A 22147-nucleotide genomic window follows, 5' to 3' on the forward strand; every position below is an offset into this window, starting at 1 on the left:
TTTACAAGTGTGAAAGAGTCCAGTTTGGTAGTCATTAAATGCCTTCTTCTGTCTGTGAAGTCTGATGTCATTGTTATCAATAAAGTGACCGATGAGCCCAGTTTGCCTGGGACTTTCCCTGTCTTAGCTTTGGAAGTCTTGAGTCCTGAGAAGCCCCTCTGTCCCAAACAACCCCGGGAGACCATTGAGAGTGTTGTGTTGGATAACCGGTATGTGCAGCCTGCATACAAGCTCCTCTTGCCCTTAAGGAGCTTATAGTTTCCAGGGCCATGAGAAAGCAATAAATGTAATAAATCAGTTAAAATAAGAATGTAAACAAGGACATGGGTTTCCTGGGTCACCATATCCAGACAGTTGATGGTAAATAGAGGGCATTAGAAAAGGGGAGACAGTATGTTATATACATAAGAAACTAAAGTCCCAGATAACTTTGCTTCTAATTATACTGGTTTCCAATTGACTGTACTTGAACCAGACCACTCCTGGACATGGGTCATTATATTGTTTTTGTGAGTTTATTCAAGACATACATTTTTCACTTGAGGTAAATGAGGTATAGATGCTTCTTTTCAGAATAATTCAAACCAATCCCATTATGCTTTTCTTTTTTAATTAGCTTATAAATTCAATTGCCAGGGTACAATCTGTACCTAGGAACAAACCATCATATTTCCTTTTTTCCCTTCACACTTCAGAGACTCTTACTATATGATTTGGATTTGAAATGGTAGGAATTTCCAGCTAGGAGATGGGAGGAGGGTGGTTGAGGAATTGATCTTCTGCTAGATTTTGGAGGTTCCTACAGTGACATTTGAGCGATATATCAGAATGTAGGAAACTGTGATTTCAGTATGTATCATATCACTATATTGGGCTGCTCATTTACACAGTTTACCAGCCTTCATTAGATTTTCCTCTGTGCATCACCCCCAGCACCACCACCACACCGAATCCCTTGATCTTATAGGCATGCTTCACACGTTAGAGGTCTGGAATATTTGCAATCTGGACCTTCTCCTATTAAATTGGTAAGTTGAAAATATCCCAAGAAAACATTATTTTCCATAGCTATATGTACATGGATTTCCATTCTTTTTAGGTGGCTGCAAAATTCGGATTCAGGGGGACTGGACCAGAGAGCGCCGCTTTGAAATCCCTGATGAGGAACACTGTCTGAAGTTCCTCTCAGAGGTCCTTGCTGCTCAGGAAGGTAACTCAAGCCTCAGCAGTTTTCTTTCTACTATTTGCATGGGACATGCTGTACAGAGGCAAGTGGCCATTAGCAAAGTACCTCACCCTTAGAGCCTTGATAGGCGATTTTTTTTTTCCTTCAGGAATGGCCCCAGGGATAGGTTAGGGAATAAGTCTATTCAGCTTTAAGGACACTGAGTCAATTTCCAGAATCTTCAGTTTCATTCCTTGGACAGCTTACTGCAGAGTGTAATCCTCCTCTGGTCCCAGATGATCCCAGAGCTGCCCTCATTTTCTTAGTCTCTTCCTTTGTATTCAAGAATGGCGCTGGCCCCTGCACTTGAGTGCTGAGTGAATGGCCTTTGGTTATGGTATATTCCATTCAATGGAATAGTCATTCCATTCTGACTATGACCCTTATCTCTCCAGCGCAGTCACAACTTCTTGTTACAGAGCAAAAGGACTCATCCAGCTGGTACCAGAAATTAGACACTAAGGACAACTCTTCTGTTTTTTCAGGTACTGAAAAGATTCTTTTTTTTCCCTGGTTGCTATGATTATTGCAGAGTCAATAGATTTTATCTGGGCAGATAAGATAATGTGGATTAATGTCAGTGTCAGATACCTTCTCCTATGGAGTGGTTTTATCAAGTCCGTACCCACTGACTCATGTTCACTCCTGATCCTTTCTGTGGCACATTAGCTCTTTCAGTGCCAGCTTAGCAGAGGGGTAAAAAGTGCAGGCTCTGGGGCCAGACTACCTGGGTTTGAATCCCAGTTCTCTGACTTACTAGTTATGTGATCTTGGTCAAATTACTTTGACAACTCTGAGCTTCTGTTTCTTTTTCTGTAACATAGGAAGATTTTTAATAGCACCTACCTCATGAGGTCTTTGTGACAATTAAGTGAGATAATGATATAATTTCTTACTATCAACCAGGCATTGTGCTAAAAGTCTTCTATAAATACTAGCTCTTATTATTCACGTTCTAAGTTAACGTAACTTACTGTCATTCTAGTTAATATGTCAGTGCTTCAGGGATAGATGTGCTTCTTCCCCCAATCTACGTTATCACTACTCTTATACCTTTCTGTTTGGTAATGCCACTGAGCAAATAGTGATCAAACCAAAACCGCTGATCAAAGCAAAGTCCTATCAATCCTGGATAAGTTGGATGTTATCTTTTCCCCCCTTCCACTCTGGGTTCTGTGTCCTTCAGGGCTTCTTGGATTTGAGGATAATTTTTCATCTTTGAATTTGGACAAGAAAATAAATTTGCAGAATCAGCCTACAGGGGTTCATCGGGAACCGCCACCCCCACCGTCTTCAGTGAATAGAATGTAAGTCCTATGTTGAAACAGATTTCCCATGTGTGAGACACACATGGGAATTGTTTAAGGCAATTTCACTTTTGAATTCCTCATTTATTTGCTAGGCTTCCACGTGAAAAAGAAGCTTCTAACAAGGAACAGCCCAAAGTGACCAATACCATGCGGAAGCTCTTTGTACCAAACACCCAGTCTGGGCAGCGGGAGGGTCTCATCAAACACATCCTGGCAAAGCGAGAGAAAGAATATGTCAACATTCAGACTTTCAGGTTAGTCTCTCTTCTTCTTACTGAGGCTAAACGTTAGTAGGTATAGGGAAAAATGGTCTTTTGGTATTTAAGGTATTAGTTTAATTAGCTTAATTCAGAATAAAAGCATAAAGAAAAGAATGGTGAGCTGATTCAAGCCCCTGTCTTTATGCTGGTCAATAACATACATATCCAAAATAATGCAAATGCTACAATTTCCCTTGGATTTTCTAATTACTAATGATACCACATCTACTAATCTTTCTATCCACTCTTAGAGAACCAAGTCAAGTTCACAAGTACTAGAGAATTGTCTCCTAGTACATTCCATAAGCAAGTGTGTTTGTCTGACCTGCTGAATTTCTTCTTGCCAATATTGGAAAATTAAGTCTGCCATTACCACTAGACTTTAATTTACCTACTTTGGGAAGTTAACTGAAGGAAGTTTCACCCAATCATCTTGATTGGGAGGTCTATCTTGGATTCTTTCCTCTATTATATTTTTCATTTCATCTTGGTGATATCCTCTTTTCTGGACTCACTATGTGTGGTGTGTGTCTTGTATCCCGATGTTCAAAGCAGCAACACTTTCTTTGTTATTTTCGAACAGCATGTACCCTTTTAGTCCAAGATTCCAGTCCCATCTGCTATCCCATTATGCCTCATTTATTCTAATTCAGTCATGACTATATCCCTATGCTGAAACCTCCAGATCTTCAGATTTCCCGTGATGCTTATATTTGTATGTAAACAGTTAAGACAGTCATGAGTTTTCCCTTCTGCTTTCCCCCTTAATACTATATCTGTCTCAACAGAATTTCCTACACAGATGTCCTTGTAATCCTTCGGGAAGTGAGTTTTTGGATTTAACTACAACTCCTTATGGAATAGTTATCCATATTAGACATCCTTATAGCATGAAGATACCTCTTTCCCATCCACAAGCTCTCCCTTCAAATATGAGTTTGGATGGAATGTAATAGAAAGGAAATGTGGTAGAGCAATTAAATTTGTGTTTTTTAAATAGAGACTTGGTTCCTTTCTGTAGGTTTACCTGATGTAAAATTTGGAGAGAATAAGCCCACTGCCTTTGTCTTCTACATGCAGGAGGGTTTTGTGTGTGTGTGTGTGGCAAAACAGTTTGAGAAATTATGTTGCTTATTGTGAACATTCACATTTGACCTTTGTTTTTAAATTATTTTTTGGTATCATGTATTAGATTCTTTGTTGGAACATGGAACGTGAATGGCCAGTCTCCAGATAGTGGGTTAGAACCTTGGCTGAACTGTGATCCGAATCCTCCTGATATCTACTGCATTGGGTAAAATACACGTCTGGAATTTCATTTTGGCTGTATGTTTGGTGTTAGTTTATGTGACATTTTACTTTTTTTCCCCCCCACCATTTGTAAAAACCTACTGTAGACTATATGTGAGAGTTAACTTGTGGGTCAAATTTGTGAGATCATAAAGGAACAGATACCTAAATTTGTGTAAGGAAGCATCTAATCCTCTCAAAACCCATAGAAAACTATATACTTCATAGAAACTGAGATTTGAGGTTAATTCTAACAGTGACTATTTCTAGGATATATAAGCAAAGCTCTACTGTTATCCCTTATGGAGGTTTTTTTGTTTGTGTTTTGCATAGCCTGTGCATATACTTGTGGCAGGGAGTCTTTTGAAAAGAAAACTACTTGTCCTTACTGAGCACCTGAGTCAATAGAGCAGTTCTCTAAGATTTATCTCTTCCCCATTTTTTCATCTAATGTCTCAGAAAATGGGACAGGAGGTAGTCAGAGATAATTATGGGATGTGTGTAGATTTCACATCCTCTTGTTTTCTCAGATTCCAAGAGCTGGACTTGAGCACAGAAGCCTTTTTCTACTTTGAATCTGTGAAGGAACAAGAGTGGTCCTTGGCTGTGGAGAGGGGTTTGCATTCCAAAGCCAAGTATAAGAAAGTAAGCCGCATTTAATTATCTTTTTTAGTATACAACTAAATAGAACTCACTAGAAGTTACTCTGTTATCTATAGCTTGTTCCAAAAGAGTGGTTTAATTGAATTCTTCCCCATGTGTAATACTGGAATAGGGCAGACTAATCCTTTTTATTCCTATTTCCTAGAAGAAAAATTCCCTAAGTTTCCCGATCTTATAGTTTCATTGCTTAGGTAGTTTTTAGGAGAAAAGAAGAATTTTATTGTTCTCATAGCAATAATTAACTCAGATGATGACACATAAGGTAAGTGATTTTTGCAATGAGAGTTTAAGATTGAAATTGTTCGCTGACATGGTCAGAACTGGATGCTTTACAGAAAAGCAGTTTGAAGCATGTGGGTGCATAGGGTAAGCTTTGGAATTGGAGCAAGAACAGGAGTGTTGTGGAATTTAAATGAGCTCGAAACTTGGTTGTAAGTCAAGAATATAGTTGACTTTAGCAAGGTGGCCCAATTTGTTGGTCTCTAGAAGGCACATGGTAGAGGCTACCAGAAGAGTTATTTTAATTATGGGGCTACCATACCAAGCCCTTTAAAAGGAGTCATTTGTCTAAGTAATTTTCATCTGCATCTTCTAACAGCTGATGTAGGTGATGAGACTCCTGAAGATGTTATTCCTCTCATATAGACTAATATACATTTCAGACATATTTCTAGTTCACAGACTTAAAAGTAAAAAGGATTGTTATTTTATACATTTTAATTTCTTAGGAAATTGTAAATCAGAAACTAGGAAGAAGAGGCAAAAGGAACAAGCTGGGATAGAAGCTTTGTCATTATTATTCAAATTTTTAATGCTGCCTACTCATGGTAGGCTAAAAAGTGATTAAAATAATGAATCTAGAGCTGAGTGTACTCGTTGTCTCCAAAGACTTTTAACTCCTACTGGTCAGAGCCAGATTAGAGCTTTCCCAGAGAAATTTTGTTTTCTCTTTATGAGGTCCACTGGGAAATTAGAGGATTTGGATTCAGATTAGGGCATGGTTATATCTTCTTGGTGGAAAATTAGTTGTGGGAATTCGATATGTGGCAAAGAGTGGTATTAACATGAACCTCTTCTAATTCCCTGCAACTCATAGGTTCAACTGGTCCGCCTTGTTGGGATGATGCTCCTGATATTTGCCAGAAAGGATCAGTGGCGATATATCCGTGATGTTGCTACAGAAACAGTTGGGACTGGAATCATGGGGAAGATGGTGAGTTACTTTGGAAATGAGCTCAATTATGATTTATGTCCATGTGAAGTTCAGGTGCTAGTTGCGTCTTTGTACTAACTGTGAATAATAACTCTTGCTAACAGGGAAACAAAGGTGGGGTAGCTGTGAGATTTGTATTTCACAACACTACCTTTTGCGTTGTCAATTCCCACTTGGCTGCCCACGTGGAGGACTTTGAGAGAAGGAATCAAGATTATAAGGACATCTGCGCACGAATGAGTTTTGTGGTCCCAAATCAGACCCTCCCGCAGCTGAACATCATGAAACATGAGTGAGTGGTTAAGTCTTCCTTAGCCTTTGAATAGTGGAGGTGAGAAGAGACTAAACGTGGTGAGAAGCTATAGAAATGTGAAGAGTGAAGAGATTATTGTTTAGGGATTGGGGTCACAAAGAAGGGGGCGGGTTTGAGGAATAGCAGATGCATTGAGTCAGAGGAATTAGATTTGCTATCAGAGGAAAGGTTAGTTCTGTTAGTGGGCATCTAGGGTAATGGTAGAGGGGGTCTGTCAATTGACATCAGTTTTTATTATTTTTTATTATAAAATAGAAATGTTCATTGTGAATGTAATAAGAGGTAAAAGTAAAAAATCCCTCATTTCTTACCTCTGCTCTCCCCAGCCAGTCCCTCCTTCCAAAGAAAAACACTGTGGACAATTCAGTGTGTATCCTTCCAGATCTGTGCTGTCTATTATGACAGCCAGTAGCCATAGGTGGCTGTTGGGCACTTGAAAGTAGCTAGTCCAAATTGAGATGTGCTGTGAGCATATACACTGAATTTAGGAGGGAAAAAATGTAAAATATCTCAACTTTTTAAGTGTTGATTACATGTTGAAATGACAAAAGTTTGCATATATTGAGTTAAATGGAATTTGTTTTTTTTTTAAAGAAGGCATTGGGGTTTTTTTTTTTAATTTTTGGCTGAGTTGGGTCTTCGTTGCTGCACACGGGCTTTCTCTAGTTGCGGCGAGCGGGGGCTACTCTTCGTTGTGGCGCATGGGCTTCTCATTGTGGTGGCTTCTCTTGTTGCGGAGCACGAGCTCTAGGCGCACGAGCCTCAGTAGTTGTGGCACACGGGCTCAGTAGTTGTGGCTCACAGGCTCTAGAGCGCAGGCTCAGTAGTTGTGGCACACGGGCTTAGTTGCTCTGCAGCATGTGGGATCTTCCTGGACCAGGGCTTGAACCCGTGTCCCCTTCATTGGCAGGTGGATTCTAAACCACTGCGCCACCAGGGAAGCCCTGGAATTTGTTGTTAAAGTTATTTTCACTTGTTTCTTTTACTTTTTACATTCAGCTACTAGACAATTGAAAATTACATTTGTGATGTGCGTCCTATGTCTTCTGTTTGTTTTTTTAATTAATTATTTAATTTAGGTTTATTTTTGGCTGTGTTGGGTCTTCATTGCTGCATGCAGGCTTTCTCTAGTTGCAGCGAGCAGGGGCTACTCTTCATTGTGGTGCACGGGCTTCTCATTGCGGTGGCTTCTCTTGTTGCAGAGCACGGGCTTGAGGCACACAGGCTTCAGTAGTTGTGGCACGTGGGCTCAGTAGTTGTGGCTTGCAGGCTCTAGAGCGCAGGCTCAGCAGTTGTGGCGCACAGGCTTAGTTGCTCCGCGGCATGTGGGATCTTCCCAGACAGGGATCAAACCCGAGTCCCCTCCATTGGCAGGCAGATTCTTAACCACTGCGCCACCAGGGAAGTCCCTATCTCTTCTGAATAGTGCTGTTATAGACTTTTTCTCTATGCACATACAAACACACAAATACTCATTATATAGGATTGTATTATCCTATTTATTGTGAATCTCTTTCCAAGCCAGTAAATATAGATCTACATTATTCTTTTTACTGGCTGTGAATCATTAAGAAAAGGGGCTGTGGAGATTTAAAGACACCAATGGATAATGTGGAAGGTTAGTGAAGAATGGGACTTAATAAGGATAGAAACAAAAATCAGTTGAGGAATGGATTGTTAGTAGAAAATGGTTAGTTGTAAGGAAATTAATACTAGTAATTGAAATTCTGAGAGGGTGATGAGATTTGGAATAGTGGTTTGAGATGTGAATTAGTAGGAAAACAAAAGATAATTTGGGGGTATTAGGATCAGTAGAGAGTGGGGTAATTGAGGAAAGAGTAGGGAAAGGTAGTGATGTTGGCCTCTTTCCATATTGTCTCAACAATTAAGATCATATAGAATTCTGTTTCACAGTGGTAAAACAAGGCTTTGACATCAGTAATCATAAAATTGCCCCGAAATTCCATAAATTTATTTACCTGGGACCTTAAAGATTGGCAAAGAGACCCATTTGGAACTTGAGATAGCTCACAAGAGAACCCATTTTGGTGTGGGAATTTCAGGGTCTCCCCTGGGCGGCTCTCAGCACACCTGGGGGTCTGTTGCTGTGATTGGGAGCCTGAGGCTTCCGTGGCCTGCCATTCTCCTTCCTGCCTGGGACTTGGACTGCGGTTCTGGGGCAGGGGTAGACAGACTGGCTACAGCAGAAAGTCCTGGACCTGCGTTTGCTAGTGGGCCCTGCCGGAGAGAGCTGTCATTCAGACCATGCAGACCCTAGTGGAGAGCCTGCAGAACATCAGGGCTCAGAGAGGCAGAAAACGTTCAGACTCTCTTCCCCTAGAGACCTGGCAAGTAGCCAGGTGAAATTTTGAAGCTAGTCCAGCAAATAAACTACATGCTTCTCTCAGGGAGTTAACTCCTTGGTTTCTGAGTCCCACACATACACCGTATTTCCCTGTCTTTGTTCCTCATGTGTGCAGTGCCCGTCCTCCCACCTAATTTGTAATCCCTCAGCCCTCTCAGGTGTTGATAGTACTCGCCCCCAAAGGATAGTTATAGCTTAAACCCCAAGTCAGATAGTGATAAATGAATGCTTATCAATAATCTCCCCATTTTCCTTCTCTCCATTCTCCTCTGATTGATTTTTATGCTAATTACCGCTATTTCTGTTCATGTATTTCTTTATCCTCAGTGTTGTCATCTGGTTGGGAGATTTGAACTACAGACTTTGCATGCCTGATGCCAATGAAGTGAAGAGTCTTATTAATAAGAATGACCTTCAGAGACTCTTGAAATTGGACCAGGTAATAAAATTTTATTTTATAGGTACTTTCCTAGACAGCAGATGAAATTGTTAGGTTTATGAGTTAGACCCATGGGAGTTGTGTCTTACTCTAGAAGTAGATGGAAAGGTCTCATTGTCTGGGGAAAACATTGTGACTAGTGATGCAGTGAATACACACAAGGTTTGTAGTGCTTTTATTAAGTGCTTGCATGGGAGGAGAGGAGATAAGGTTAGTGATAAAAAGTCAATATAACATTTATTCATTAAGTCTTTATCAAGAAGGGATTTCAGAGATTTGTATAAATGAGTTGGAGAATGGGTGGGGTTAATTGGAGAACACTTCCTGGAGGAAGTGGGCCTTCAGCTATGTTGATGTGGTTTGGCAGATGGAACAGGGAAAGCTGCTCTATGATTACTTGGCAGGCTCAGCAACAGCTTGGAGGTAAAAGAGGGAGGCCCTGTGAGGGGATTGGGAGGCACAAAAGAGAAGTTTGTCTGGGACAAATAGCACAGACTGTGGTCTAATGGGAACTGATTGAGAAGTTGGGGCTTGCTAGTTTATAGATGTTAAAACCTGTGTGAGAAGCATTGATATGGTAACATTTATATAAAATGATATTGAGGAACCTAGTTTTCTGTAAATTTGCCTTGGAACCTGGCACAGGACTTGAATTTTTACTTTAGCATATGGATACTGGCTGCTAAAAGTGAATGCTTCTTACTGAGGGAAGAAAATGTTTCAACTTGATTTGAATGTCTTTAAATCCTAACGTGAGACTTTTGACCTTCAGACATAGTCAAAATTCCGGTGTTTTGCAGCAGAATGGTTTTTACAGTGAGCCTTTCTTGGCTGTGTCTACCTTCACATTGAGGTTGGCTGGCTAACTTTGCATTTCTTCCTCTGTCCTGCCTCCAAAGGGGGTACAGTTGGAATAAGTTCTGAATCTTATGTAATTCTGGTAAAATATTTGAGTGAGGGTAACTTTCAAAACGATCTATTGGCTTGGCCGAAAAGTTCGTTCGGGTTTTCCGCAAGTTGTTACAGAAAAACCTGAATGAACTTTCTGGCCAACCCAATATAACTATTCACTGAATTTGGCTTTTGGAATTATCCAATCAAAATTTGTGCGCTTTTTTAAAAAATTAAAACTGTGCTCAAACTGTTACGTATAGGATGGATAAACAACAAGGTCCTACTGTATAGCACAGAGAACTATATTCAATATCCTGTGATAAGCCATAATGGAAAAGAATAAGGAAAAGAATATATATATGTATAATTGAGTCACTTTGCTATACAGCAGAAATTAACACAACATTGTAAATCAACTATACTTCAATAAATTTTTAAAAAACCTGGGCTAACATCAGGGAACTTATGATTATTCAGGTTTCATTTTTCCATTTTACCCTGACCACCATTAGCAATAAAAAATTAGTGACATGCTCATATGAGCATCCTGTCTGTGGGTGAGCTTAGATGCTGTTGGAATGTCAAAATTTAATTCATAAGGCACAGAAATTTTATGTATGTGCTCCGACAGTTGCAAAAGATACGGAACTTAGATACTTAAAAATGGCTGATCAACCCGATTATCACTTCTGTTAAGATGGTGTTACCCTGCTTATGTGATACGTTTTTCTACCTCTAGCTAAATATTCAGCGCACACAGAAAAAAGCTTTTGCTGACTTCATGGAAGGGGAAATCAAGTTTATCCCCACGTATAAGTATGATTCTAAAACAGACCGATGGGATTCCAGGTAAAATAACAAGAACCTCCTCATGGAATAGGTTAAGCCCTGATCTTATTTCTGTCTCTCTGAATTGATGAAGGGCTGGGAAATTTTTAGTTCTTGCCAGAAACAGAGAAACCTAATGGCTCAGTGCTATTACAGAAGAGGTTTCAACTTGTGTGTGCTCACAGGTGAGCTCACCTTAGAGTGTGAACTGCTCTGTCAGGCTGTCGAAGTTTTACGAGCTGCCTGCGATGCCTTATTTCTCTCACCTCAGCAGACTTGCTTATTAGATTTTTGCCCTTCTGATCTTACCCCTATTTCCTTACCTGTTGCCCTGTTCTGGCTCTTTTCCCAAACTCTTTTTCAACTCTTTAACTCAGGATACCAGAGGTGAAAACAAAGAGCCATGAAAGGTTCTTCCAGCACGGTGGTTCTCGATCCTGAGTTCACATTAGACTCTGTTGCCGGACTTTTAAAAATACCAGTGCCTGGGCCCGACCTCCACGACTGCTGGAGAAAGCTGAGAATCACTGTCTAGGGGGCCCGTTGATTTCCCGATCACCCCTAGTAAAGTGCCCCTGTCAGTATGTGCCTGGTGACTGTTTGTCTTCTACCTACTATTTCTTCGTTTCCTATGGTTTCCTACCTGGCTGAGCCCAGAAGTTTGAAAGAAAAAAGAATGCCTGGGTATAGTCAGCTTCTTTAGACTCCGAGAGCGCCAGGGCGGGGTGGGGAGGAGCCTGTCTCTGCGTCCTCCGTCCTCCGTCCTCCGAGGGAGCTGCTCAGCAAGTGGAAAGTGACTCTCACACATCTTGTGCACATTGCCTTGTTTATTCCACTCACCTGACTTGAGAGTCAACTGAAGAGCTACTGATAAGAACTTTATTTGTGTCACTGTCTGGATCAGGTGTACAGGTGTTGCTTATTTTAATAGAATGATGAATAGGCTTTTTCCCTCCCCTTGGTATTCTTATGGGCTGTTATTTGTTCAGACTTGCATGCTTAGGTGTTAGTTCATCTTTATTAGAAGAAGCTCGACTTATCCATAAAAGTCCAGGTTTAAAGAAATCTCTACTATTACCCATCTCCAGTGATTAAGCCCAGTCTAGGAATATAGGATTGGATTTTTAGATTTTATTAGTTGTCTATCTGTTGTGAAGCATCATTGCAGTTGATAGAGCAAACGAAGAGGAAGTGTTCTGAATATAATCCTGTCCTTCTGAGGGTATTTTAAGAAGGTGCTATTCTGTTTTCCCCTGGGGCAACATTATTGACGATATAATCCTAATCTTAGGAGCACCGTTTATTCATTCATTAGATAACTATTCATTGAGCACCTACTTTACATCAGATACTGTGCTAGGGGCTGAGAATGCAGTGACAAACAAGCAGACACAGTCCCTTCACAGAGCTTGCAATATATAGTAGGGAAGATAATAGTTGGAGTCGTTAGGGAAGGAGAAGCAGATAACAAGAGGGCCTAACTCAGGTCTGAACCAGTGTGGTAGGTATTCCGTTCTTGTGTGGTATGTTATTCTAATTCCTTACTTTTTTTGCAGTGGGAAATGTCGGGTTCCAGCCTGGTGTGACCGAATTCTCTGGAGAGGAATTAATGTTAATCAGCTTCATTACCGGAGTCACATGGAACTGAAAACCAGTGACCACAAGCCTGTTAGCGCTCTCTTCCACATTGGGGTAAACACTTGTTTGTTCATGCAGTCGTTTGTGTGTTAAGTATCTGTTCTTAGAGCATCATTTAGACTCAGAACGGATCAGTAATTCAGTGAGCCATAAATGTTTTCATAACCAAATAATCATTTGCAGCATTGAGAAGTTAGTGCCCTTGACCCTCCTAAATGCTGTCCATATGGCCTTTTAGTGACACAGATGTTTCTCATGCTGCATAATGGCTGGGTAGCACCCTTCACCTCCTAAAGTCATTATACATAAAGAAGAGTTCAAAGCTAGGTTTTAAAGGATGAGTAGGTCCTCATCAGATAAATAGTAAGGAGTGGAAGCACCGGGAGAGAGGTTCCAGGTAGAGGGCTGGGGACAGCAGGAACAAAGGCACAGACCGGTCAGAATACAACATAATCTGTATATAATGTTAAGAGGCATATTGTTAGTTCTACTAACTAAGATAGTGAAGTCTTCCCGTCCAGGAGCACAGGTTTTAAATTTCTCTTTAACTCTATTGCATCCTGGGCTGGATTAATGGCCAGTTGTTTAATTTTTTGTCTCTGTTGTGAGTAAAGTTTTTGTTTTCTAGCTGTGTGTTATTAGCATGCAAGTTATATCTTGGGATCTTGTTGACTTAATTTATTACAGCTAGTACATTTAGATTATTTCTTGTAGTTTTTCCAGACCTGCAGTCATGTAATCTGGCAGAATCTATATCGGGCAGTGCTTGATAGAATGGACGTTATAGCTAGACTGCTTAAATTTGCCTCCCAGCTCAACCACTTTCTAACTGTAACAATGGAAAATTTATGTAACACCCCTCTGCCTCAGTTTCCTCCTCTATAAAATGGGAATAACAATGGTACCTACTTAAGAGGATTAATGAGGTAAGACATGCGAAGAGCACAGTAGGGTAGATTTCTTTCCTCTGTGTGTATGTTGATTTTTTTGGCTTCTGAGATAGGTTCTCACCAATATGTCTTCTCCTGCTCCTGTCTTAGAGGGGAATGACTTTGGGGCATTTCCTTTATGTACAGAATCTGTTCTTCATCTTAGAATAGATGCTAAATTTTATTGAGGCAATCATGTCTTGACTTTTATCCATTTTGAAATTTTAAAATAATAATGAATAATAATAGTATGTGTTCCTCAAAAAGTAGCTAGTACGTGCCAGAGACTGTACTAGCAATTTACACCCATCTCATTTACTCCTCACAACAATGCTTTGAGTTAAATATTTCTCATTTAACAGATGAGCAAGTGGAGAACCAGTGAGTTTAAATAAACTTCTTTAAGAGCATGCAATTAGAAGGAGAGCTGAGATTCAAATCTTAAGCCTGTTTAATTCCCAAACTTATAGGTGTTCTTTCTCCTACCCCCACAATGCCTGCAGAGTTCCAGAGAACTTACTGACTAGATATACCTTCAGATACTACTTTTAACCCACCTAATTTCTAGCTTGTGCTTGTGGACTACCCTGTTTTCTTCATTTGAGTTCTCTTAATCCATTTTTAAAAGGATGTCTTTCCCCCAGACACTAACCTTTTTGGTTTCATCAGCTATGCTTAGCTTTTCTGTTTGTATTTCTTTTCAGAACCTCAGAATATTTGTAATACTCCATACATATTAATTCAGAGCTCCTAGCAGGATATTTACAATTTTTCCATGCTTTCTGTGTATTTTTGTGTATCTTTAATAAAGGTCTACCTTTCTAGTTTTTAATACTTTTAAAATCACACAGGAATTAAAATGGGTTTTCTCTTTAAAATAAAAATAAAAGTAAGCAAAATTCACAGATAAGGCTGAAGGTCTTCAATGCCTCTTCTATCCCCTACTCCCACTTTTGCGCTAAACCCCACTCCCTAGCCAGGCCAACTACCCTTATGAATTTATTTCTTTCTAGACCAGCACTGTCCAATAGATTTTCTGTGATGATGGAAATGTTCTAGATCTATCCTGTCCCATCCAGTAGCTATTACCTGCAGGCAGCTATTGATCACTTGAAGTGTGACTGAGAGAACTGAACTTTCAATTTTATTTAATTTGAAGTAATTTAAATTTGAATGTCCTTATGTGGCTACTGGCTATAATATTGGACAGCACAGTTCTAGACCTTTTCTGTTTACCCATACACAATATGGTGGTGCTTTGTGTGTTGGTGTGTATATATCATAAATGGTCTCATACTATATGTGTTGGTCTGCAACTTTTTTTTTTTAATTCAGTGGTGTATCTTGGAGAGCTATCCGTGTTATTACATAAAGATCTAGCTCATTGTACATATTTCTTAATTCCTCATTTTATTGGTAATTTCCTTTTCTAAAGTGGATGTATCAAGTGGTGACACTCTGTGGTAACATTTTCCCCTTCATTATCCTTACTGTGCATTAAGGGTTATGATCATGATAACCCACTGAGAAGAGCTTTGATTTTATTGGGTAACCACCCCATACTTTGGACTCTTGGGCATGCTATGATTAGAGGCTTTAAGAACCACATTGTATTTCTTACCACCATTCACATCAGTGACTGTTAACAAAGGGACCAAGTGCTAAGGGGCCAATTAATTTCAGAAGACTTGCTGTGGGCTGGCTGAGATTAAGCTGAGATGGGGTTCCCACCCCTGCACTTGGTAATGGGATCTGTTGCATTGGTTCTTAGACTTTGGTGGACATCGGAATTGCCTAAAGAGCTTCAAAATGCATGGACCCCGCCCCCTGGAGATTGCAATCAGTGAGCTGGGGCATCTGTGTTTTTAAGACCTACGCCCCCCCCCAAAAAAAAAGACATACCCAAGTTGGTCCTGTCACATATCCAGTATTTTGGAAAGGGTCTTACGCTAGAGGTCCAGATATCACCTCTGCTATTAACTGTGGCAGTGAGCAACTTAATTGATCTTTTTGTACCTTGATATTCTCAACTGTGAGAAGAATAATCCTTGCTTTGGTAGCCTCACAGGTTGTTGTGAAAATAAGATGACATATGTAAAATACTTTTTGAAATAAAAAGTTGCAAAGGGACTTACCTGGTGCTCCAGTGGTTAAGATGCCGCGCCTCCAATGCAGGGGCGCGGGTTCGATCCCTGCGGGAACTAAGATCCCACATGCTGTGCGGTACAGCCAAAATAAATAAATAAATAAATTTTTTTAAGTTGCAAAATGTTGAAAAAGAATTTAAAAAGTATAAAATTCCTCTTAATATAACACTGTAGTAGGCACCCTGGTGACGCTAGTGATTGCTTACTCCTAAGTTCTCTAATCATTATGGTTCAGATACGTAAAAACCTCCACAGTCTTTGAGACTCAGCTTTGATGTTCTTATTTTCCACACTTTCTTTACAGCCTCTACTGCATACATCAATCTTTTTTTTTAAATTGAATTTGTGAAGTTTTCTATTCTAAAAAGAAACTGGGGCCTTAATAAGTGAAAATGCTATGTTAATTATGTTTGTTTTGGGCATCGATTTGTATAAAGTTTTAATAGTAAAAAAAAAAAATGCACAGCTGTGTCAGGAAGCCGAAAGTGCTGTGTCAGATGGGAGTTTTTTCGATCTATTAGGCAAGATGATTTGTTTATCGTCATGCTTTTACTCTGATCTGGGACATTTTGTATCGGCCGTTTTCTAAAATGGCCATAGGATCTATTTACTAACATACTTTTATCATCATATAATCTGAGCATTGATATTATATTATATTGGTATTATGATTCTTGGCATTGTGCATAACAGCTAATAGAGTTAAATGCTTTAGTCATTTTTTCTGCTGTTTCAGCACTTTATGATCATTGTTAGAAATAGTGATAGGTATGTTTTGACACTGTCAGTTTGTATAGTGCAGGAAAAAAGTTTTAGCACAATCATCACATTTTCTCCACCACCAAATTACTTAACAATGGAGCAAGAAAATATTCTTCCCAAATATTTATTATTGCCAAGCTTCGTAGCACAGAGGTTTAACTTTTCCAAGAAGTTAACCAATTAACCTCACCTTTACCTTACAGTGTGTGATCCCATAATTTATGTTTGTTTTAGTGGCCTTTTTAAAGATGGTTAGACTCTTAGAGATATATAAGTTGAGAGCACATAAGACTAAAATAAGGATCTGTCTGTTTTTCTCAGGTAAAAGTTGTGGATGGAGCGAGATTTCAGAAAGTGTTTGAGGATGTTGTTTGCACCACAGTTTATTCGAAATGGTTGCTATAATGACTGGTTTTAAACTGTTAGGTAATCTGAAAGGAAGATGAGCTACGCGCATGTAAGACTGAAAAGAGGGTTCGTTTTCTTTCAGGTGAAGGTTGTGGATGAACGGAGGTACCGGAAAGTGTTTGAAGATATTGTACGCATCATGGACAGAATGGAAAATGACTTCCTTCCTTCCTTAGAACTCAGCCGGAGGGAGGTGAGCAAACACACACGCCTGCCCATCTGCTGCCCATCGTGGTCGCACAGGGGAAACCATGTTACTAGGAGAAGGCAACACAGCAAAGTCATGAAGACTGTGAGCTGAAGGCAGACTGCCTCCACTCCAGTCCCAGCACTGCCATCTAGTAGACGTGTGGCCGTGGGCGAGCGTCTTACCCTCTCAGAGCCACAGTTTCCTTTTTTGGATAAAGGGGAGGTTGTGAGGATTACCCGAGTTAATACATGCAAAGCCCTTAAAACAGCGCCGGGCACAAAGTAAGCCCTCAGATGTTAGCTGCTCTTATTTAATATTTCAGAGTTGCTGGCCAATTCATATCTCAGGAACCAGGACTTGGTCATGGGATGCATGCCCTGACCCAAGGTGGGGTTATACTCTTAGGATCCTAGGAACAATCAGAGTAGCCTAGAGAAGTAGCAAGAGCTGCCTGGCTCCTTCTCTGCTGTTGTGAGAGGGGACAGTGGGTAGCTGGCTCGCTTGGCGAGTGCACCCAGCAGTTAATAATGGTTAATAATGACCTCATTCTTTATTCATATTCTCTATGGAATAATCCAACTGACTTTCTTCCCCTACTAGTGATGCATGTTTGTGTCTGTCTGTTATTCCCCAGTTTGTGTTTGAGAATGTGAAGTTTCGGCAACTACAAAAGGAGAAGTTCCAGATCAGCAACAATGGACAGGTTCCCTGCCATTTTTCTTTCATCCCTAAGCTTAATGACAGCCAGTACTGCAAACCATGGCTTCGGGCTGAACCTTGTGAGGGCTACTTGGAGCCAAGTGAGTTTTCCCTTTACCATTGTCTCTGCTCGCGATGTACCATCCCCTCCCTTTGATTAACTTCTTGTTTTCTAACCATACGTCTCTCACCTTCACTGTCATTGTATTGGGGCTCCTCCCTCTTCCGTTTGTCCCATCTCTCCTTCATCACTTAATGATTTTTTTAGAGGACACTTCTTCTGTTGGTTCTCATCCCCTTTTTGCTTTTCCACTGGAAGTTTCTGTTATCATGTACCATCTCTTACATTTCAGATGAGACCGTGGACATTTCCCTTGATGTGTATGTCAGCAAAGACTCTGTGACCATCCTGAACTCAGGGGAAGATAAGATTGAAGATATTCTTGTCCTTCACCTGGATCGAGGCAAAGATTACTTCTTGACCATCAGTGGAAATTACTTCCCAAGTTGTTTTGGTACATCCTTAGAGGCTTTGTGCCGAATGAAAAGACCAATCCGAGAAGTTCCTGTTACCAAACTCATAGACTTGGTAAGAGGCATCCTAAGACATGCATCTCCTTTAGATAGAATTTTCGCAGTGCTTAACTGATGTCCTCCTTCTCTCTGTGCTTCCTGTTTTGTCAGGGCTGGCAGGGGAAGTGGGGGGTGGATGGCAAGTGATAAATAAGAATAAGAATGTCACTTTAACACGCGTTTCATTGGATTAAGCCTAAAAGGAAAGAGGAGAAGGTAATATGTAATTGGCTCTTGTCAGGAATATGAGATAATACGAAGTTCACTGAATTAGATTAAAGCCTCCCTTCTCAAAGATTTATATCTTTGAGTTATAAAGATATGCTTACTTGTTATGCTCTTCATACTTTCAAGTCATTTTTATATAAATTAGCATGTATGTGAGGTCCAGTAACGGGGCGGTGCGGGGGGAGTGGTATTATCCTCATTAAATATATGAGAAAACTGAGGCACAGAGACAATAACTTGCCCAAATAGTGACAAATCTGTCGCCCAGATTTTCTGACTCCCAGTCCAGAGCCCCTCACTATATCATCGTATCTAATCCAAGTCAGACTCAGCTGCTTGTTGGAGCCCAGGCCATAAGTGAACCTCAGAGTACCTGCCTCAGAACCCCCAGGGGTCCTTACACAAGTGCAGGCCCCTCCCCCCACTCACCTCTGGCAACGGAATCAGAATCTCAGGGTGCGAGGCCTGGGGATCTGCATTTTATCAGCATCCTGGATGATTATAACATGCACTGAAGTTTGATACAAGTTTAATGTGACTCACTCAAGAAAAGAAAGGAGGAGGATTTCTCTTTCCTGACACCAAGCTATAATATCAATGTCCTTATGGAGGAAATGCTTATTATCTTCAGGAACGTAAATTAATTTAGTAACAAGTTCATTCTGTTAAGAACCTTTCTTCTAAGTGAAAATATTGTTGGATTTGTGTGCAGACATCTTTGGGCTATGAAAGTATACTCTTGGTCTTTTACCAAAGAAAATTAGATGGCGTGACAGCCGTATGTTATCATTACCATTAGTATTCACATTGATCCTTTTGGCCTAGCCGGAGCAGTGATTGTATCATCTAGCGGGGAGGGCTAGACCGGCGGGCAGGCTGCTGGTTTGTCGGAGTGTGATCTGTTCTGTTGCCATGGAATTGTTTTAGCGATGACTCAGATGGCAGATTAAAACCCTTGAGTTCAGTCCCAGCATTCTTTCTTGGAATTATGCTTGTTTCCCTAGAGCCCTCATGACTGAGTGTATTAGCCCTGGTTGAGAGACAACCATTTTTTTTTCCAGAAATTCATATCCTGACATTCTGTTATTTTTCATGATACTTATTTTTTCTTCTACCACCATATTCCTATCTTTTGAATGTATTATTTCACCTTTTAGGATATGTTCCAAATGAAGTTGTCTCCCTTTCTTTTTCCTACCCCTTGCCTCCATCCCAGACACCATTTCCCAGCTTTCTTTTTCCCAACTTTTATTATGAAAATGGCAAATGTGCAGAAGAATTGAAAGAACAGTACAGTGAACAACACCCACATGCCTTATAAACATATACTGACATATACTTTTTTTTGCTCTACCATTTGAAATTAAGTGGTGATGTGTCACTTCACCAGTGAACACTTTGGCCTGCCTCTCTTAAGAAAAAGAACAACTTCTATATCAGCACAATGCCATTATGGCACCTAAGAAAACTAGCTACTCGGTATTCAGATTTCTCCAGTTGTCCCAATAATTTCTTTCATAGCTTTTGTAAAGCCAAGATCCGATCTGGGTTCATGCAGTACATTTGGTGAGGTCTCTGCAGTCTCTTTTAGAGTAGAACAGTCCTTTCCATTTTTCTTTAATGACTTTGCCTTTTAAGAGTCCAGGACAGTTGTCCAGTCAGGGGTCTGCCATTTCCTAAATCTGTCTGATTGTTTCCTCTTGGTAATTTTTAAACCTGTCTTTTTGTACTCCCTCCTCCCACCTTATTTCCTATAAACTGGAACTATTTGGTCAGAGTTGGCAGACACATTATACTACCCTTTACTGCAATTGTCCCATATTAATTAAAGTGACAAGAAGGAGACTCAACCAGCATTAAAAATGTTTATTTTATTTAAAATATTATCAAGTAATTCAACCACATTTGACCATGAATAGGAAGTAGTCAAAATCTTTAGTGGAGTTAATGGCTCTGTAGGAAGCCTTTTTTCTTCTTCTTGTGCACACATGATTCAAAGTTTTAAAAAATAGAACCCGGATCATTTTTCATTACAAAATTGCTGAGTTCTTTTTAAATTGTATGTGTGTGTGGTCACCATTTATTCTGTTAAAGCTTTTATTTTGTAGGATTTAGGGTTCTGATTCTTTTCACAGCCTGTTGCATTTAATAAATTCCTGGATCTCATTGATGAGGAAATTATCCATATTAGTGTGGGGCAGTAAACAAGAAATCTAAGATTATCTGTACCCCATTTGTAGTACCTTCCCACTCTGTTTTGGCTTGATTTTGACCTTCTGAAATGCTTTCTTAGGTTTGTTTATTCATGCTTGTTCCAAGACCCAAGATGATATTTCAAATCCCATGAGACAAGGCTATTAATAATGATACCTGTTGTCCTTTTTTGTATTATTTACTCTAAAATTTGAGTGAAACCAGAAATGAGTTCAGTGCCTGTGTTGACTCTCCCTGTACTGTTTTCACAAAGATTCTTGTGCCACATGCTCTTCCCCCCAAATGCAGAATAAGGTAACTGGCGAAAGTCCTTTTCATTCTGCCTGATAGTGACTTTGCCGCTACTAGAACTGTTGGGATTAGCACAGGTGGCAAACAGAGGAGAATCTGTTTGTAATTATCCTTATTCTTTTCCAGAATTAAGATAGATTTTTCTGGTTTATTAATTAGCATATTAAGTAGCATATAATCGTCAATATTTATTCATTATACATTGGATGCAAAATATTATGGAGTTTATGTGGGTTCTTATAATTTAAGAAAGTTTACTTGTGTGCACAATATGGCTAAATTCTAAATCGAGGTTAGTAGGGAGTTTGGTTACAGATAATCTAAACATTAACTACCTTTATTGGCTCATGTCCAGTGTGTTTAGTTAGTCAATATTTTGGAAAGTCACTTAGAATGAGAGTTGTGGAGCTTGTAATTTGTATCAACAATAGATTCCTTTCCTGTGCTGTTTACTCAAGCCCTTATATGCTATAAAAGCTTATTGATTGACCAGCTAATCTCTGTGAAAATCAGTCTCAGATTCAGCCTGTTTTGGTGTGTGAAGCTGGTTAAGTAGGGTGGGAGCAGTGGATAGAGAGGTTTTTTAAAATATTTAAATATGTTATTACTCTGTTTTATGTTATTTTTTAAACTTATTTTATTATATTTTATTTTTGGCTGCATTGGGTCTTCGTTGCTGCACGCGGGCTTTCTCTAGTTGTGGTGAGCAGGGGCTACTCTTCGTTGCGGTGCACGGGCTTCTCACTGCAGTGGCTTCTCTTGTGGAGCACGGGCTCTAGGCGTGTGGGCTTCGGTAGTTGTGGTGCATGGACTCAGTAGTTGCTGTGCGCGGGCTGTAGGGTGTACAGGCTTCAGTAGTTGTGGCGCGCAGGCTCAGTAGTTGTGGCTCGCGAGCTTTAGAGTGCAAGCTCTGTAGTTGTGGCACATGGGCTTAGTTGCTTCATGGCATATGGGATCTTCCCGGACCAGGGATCGAACCCGTGTCCCCTGCGTTGGCAGGTGGATTCTTAACCACTGCGCCACCAGGGAAGTCCCTTTTTTTCTTTTTAAATTAACACTTTTGCTCTTTTTTTTAGTATTTATTATTTATTTATTTATTTTGGCTGCACCGGGTCTTAGTTGTGGCATGTGGGATCTTCACTTGCAGCATGTGGGCTTCTTAGTTGTGGCATGCAGGCGGGACCTAATTCCCTGTCCAGGGATCGAACCCAGGCCCCCTGCGTTGGGAGTGTGGAGTCTTACCCACTGGGCCACCAGGGAAGTCCCAG

The 22147-nt window shown here is 40.2% G+C and overlaps 1 protein-coding gene across 5 annotated transcripts in view; it reads left to right on the forward strand.

The window, feature by feature from the left end:
- OCRL (OCRL inositol polyphosphate-5-phosphatase) overlaps positions 1 to 22147 on the forward strand; it is a 55456-nt gene that overhangs the window by 21064 nt on the left and 12245 nt on the right. For 4 of the 5 annotated variants that reach the window (XM_059910728.1, XM_059910730.1, XM_059910729.1 and 1 more), the window contains 14 exons: positions 1100 to 1210; positions 1621 to 1710; positions 2412 to 2532; positions 2628 to 2789; positions 3988 to 4089; positions 4616 to 4730; positions 5845 to 5961; positions 6066 to 6253; positions 8967 to 9078; positions 10712 to 10821; positions 12357 to 12492; positions 16767 to 16877; positions 17509 to 17674; positions 17927 to 18162. In XM_059910728.1, the coding sequence (XP_059766711.1) occupies positions 1100 to 1210; positions 1621 to 1710; positions 2412 to 2532; positions 2628 to 2789; positions 3988 to 4089; positions 4616 to 4730; positions 5845 to 5961; positions 6066 to 6253; positions 8967 to 9078; positions 10712 to 10821; positions 12357 to 12492; positions 16767 to 16877; positions 17509 to 17674; positions 17927 to 18162 (1877 nt within the window). The remainder of the gene's footprint in view (positions 1 to 1099; positions 1211 to 1620; positions 1711 to 2411; positions 2533 to 2627; positions 2790 to 3987; positions 4090 to 4615; positions 4731 to 5844; positions 5962 to 6065; positions 6254 to 8966; positions 9079 to 10711; positions 10822 to 12356; positions 12493 to 16766; positions 16878 to 17508; positions 17675 to 17926; positions 18163 to 22147) is intronic. The other variant, XM_059910731.1, reaches the window with a different exon arrangement.

Source organism: Balaenoptera ricei, chromosome X (assembly GCF_028023285.1).
Source record: "Balaenoptera ricei isolate mBalRic1 chromosome X, mBalRic1.hap2, whole genome shotgun sequence".
In the NCBI taxonomy this organism is placed as follows: Eukaryota; Metazoa; Chordata; class Mammalia; order Artiodactyla; family Balaenopteridae; genus Balaenoptera; species Balaenoptera ricei.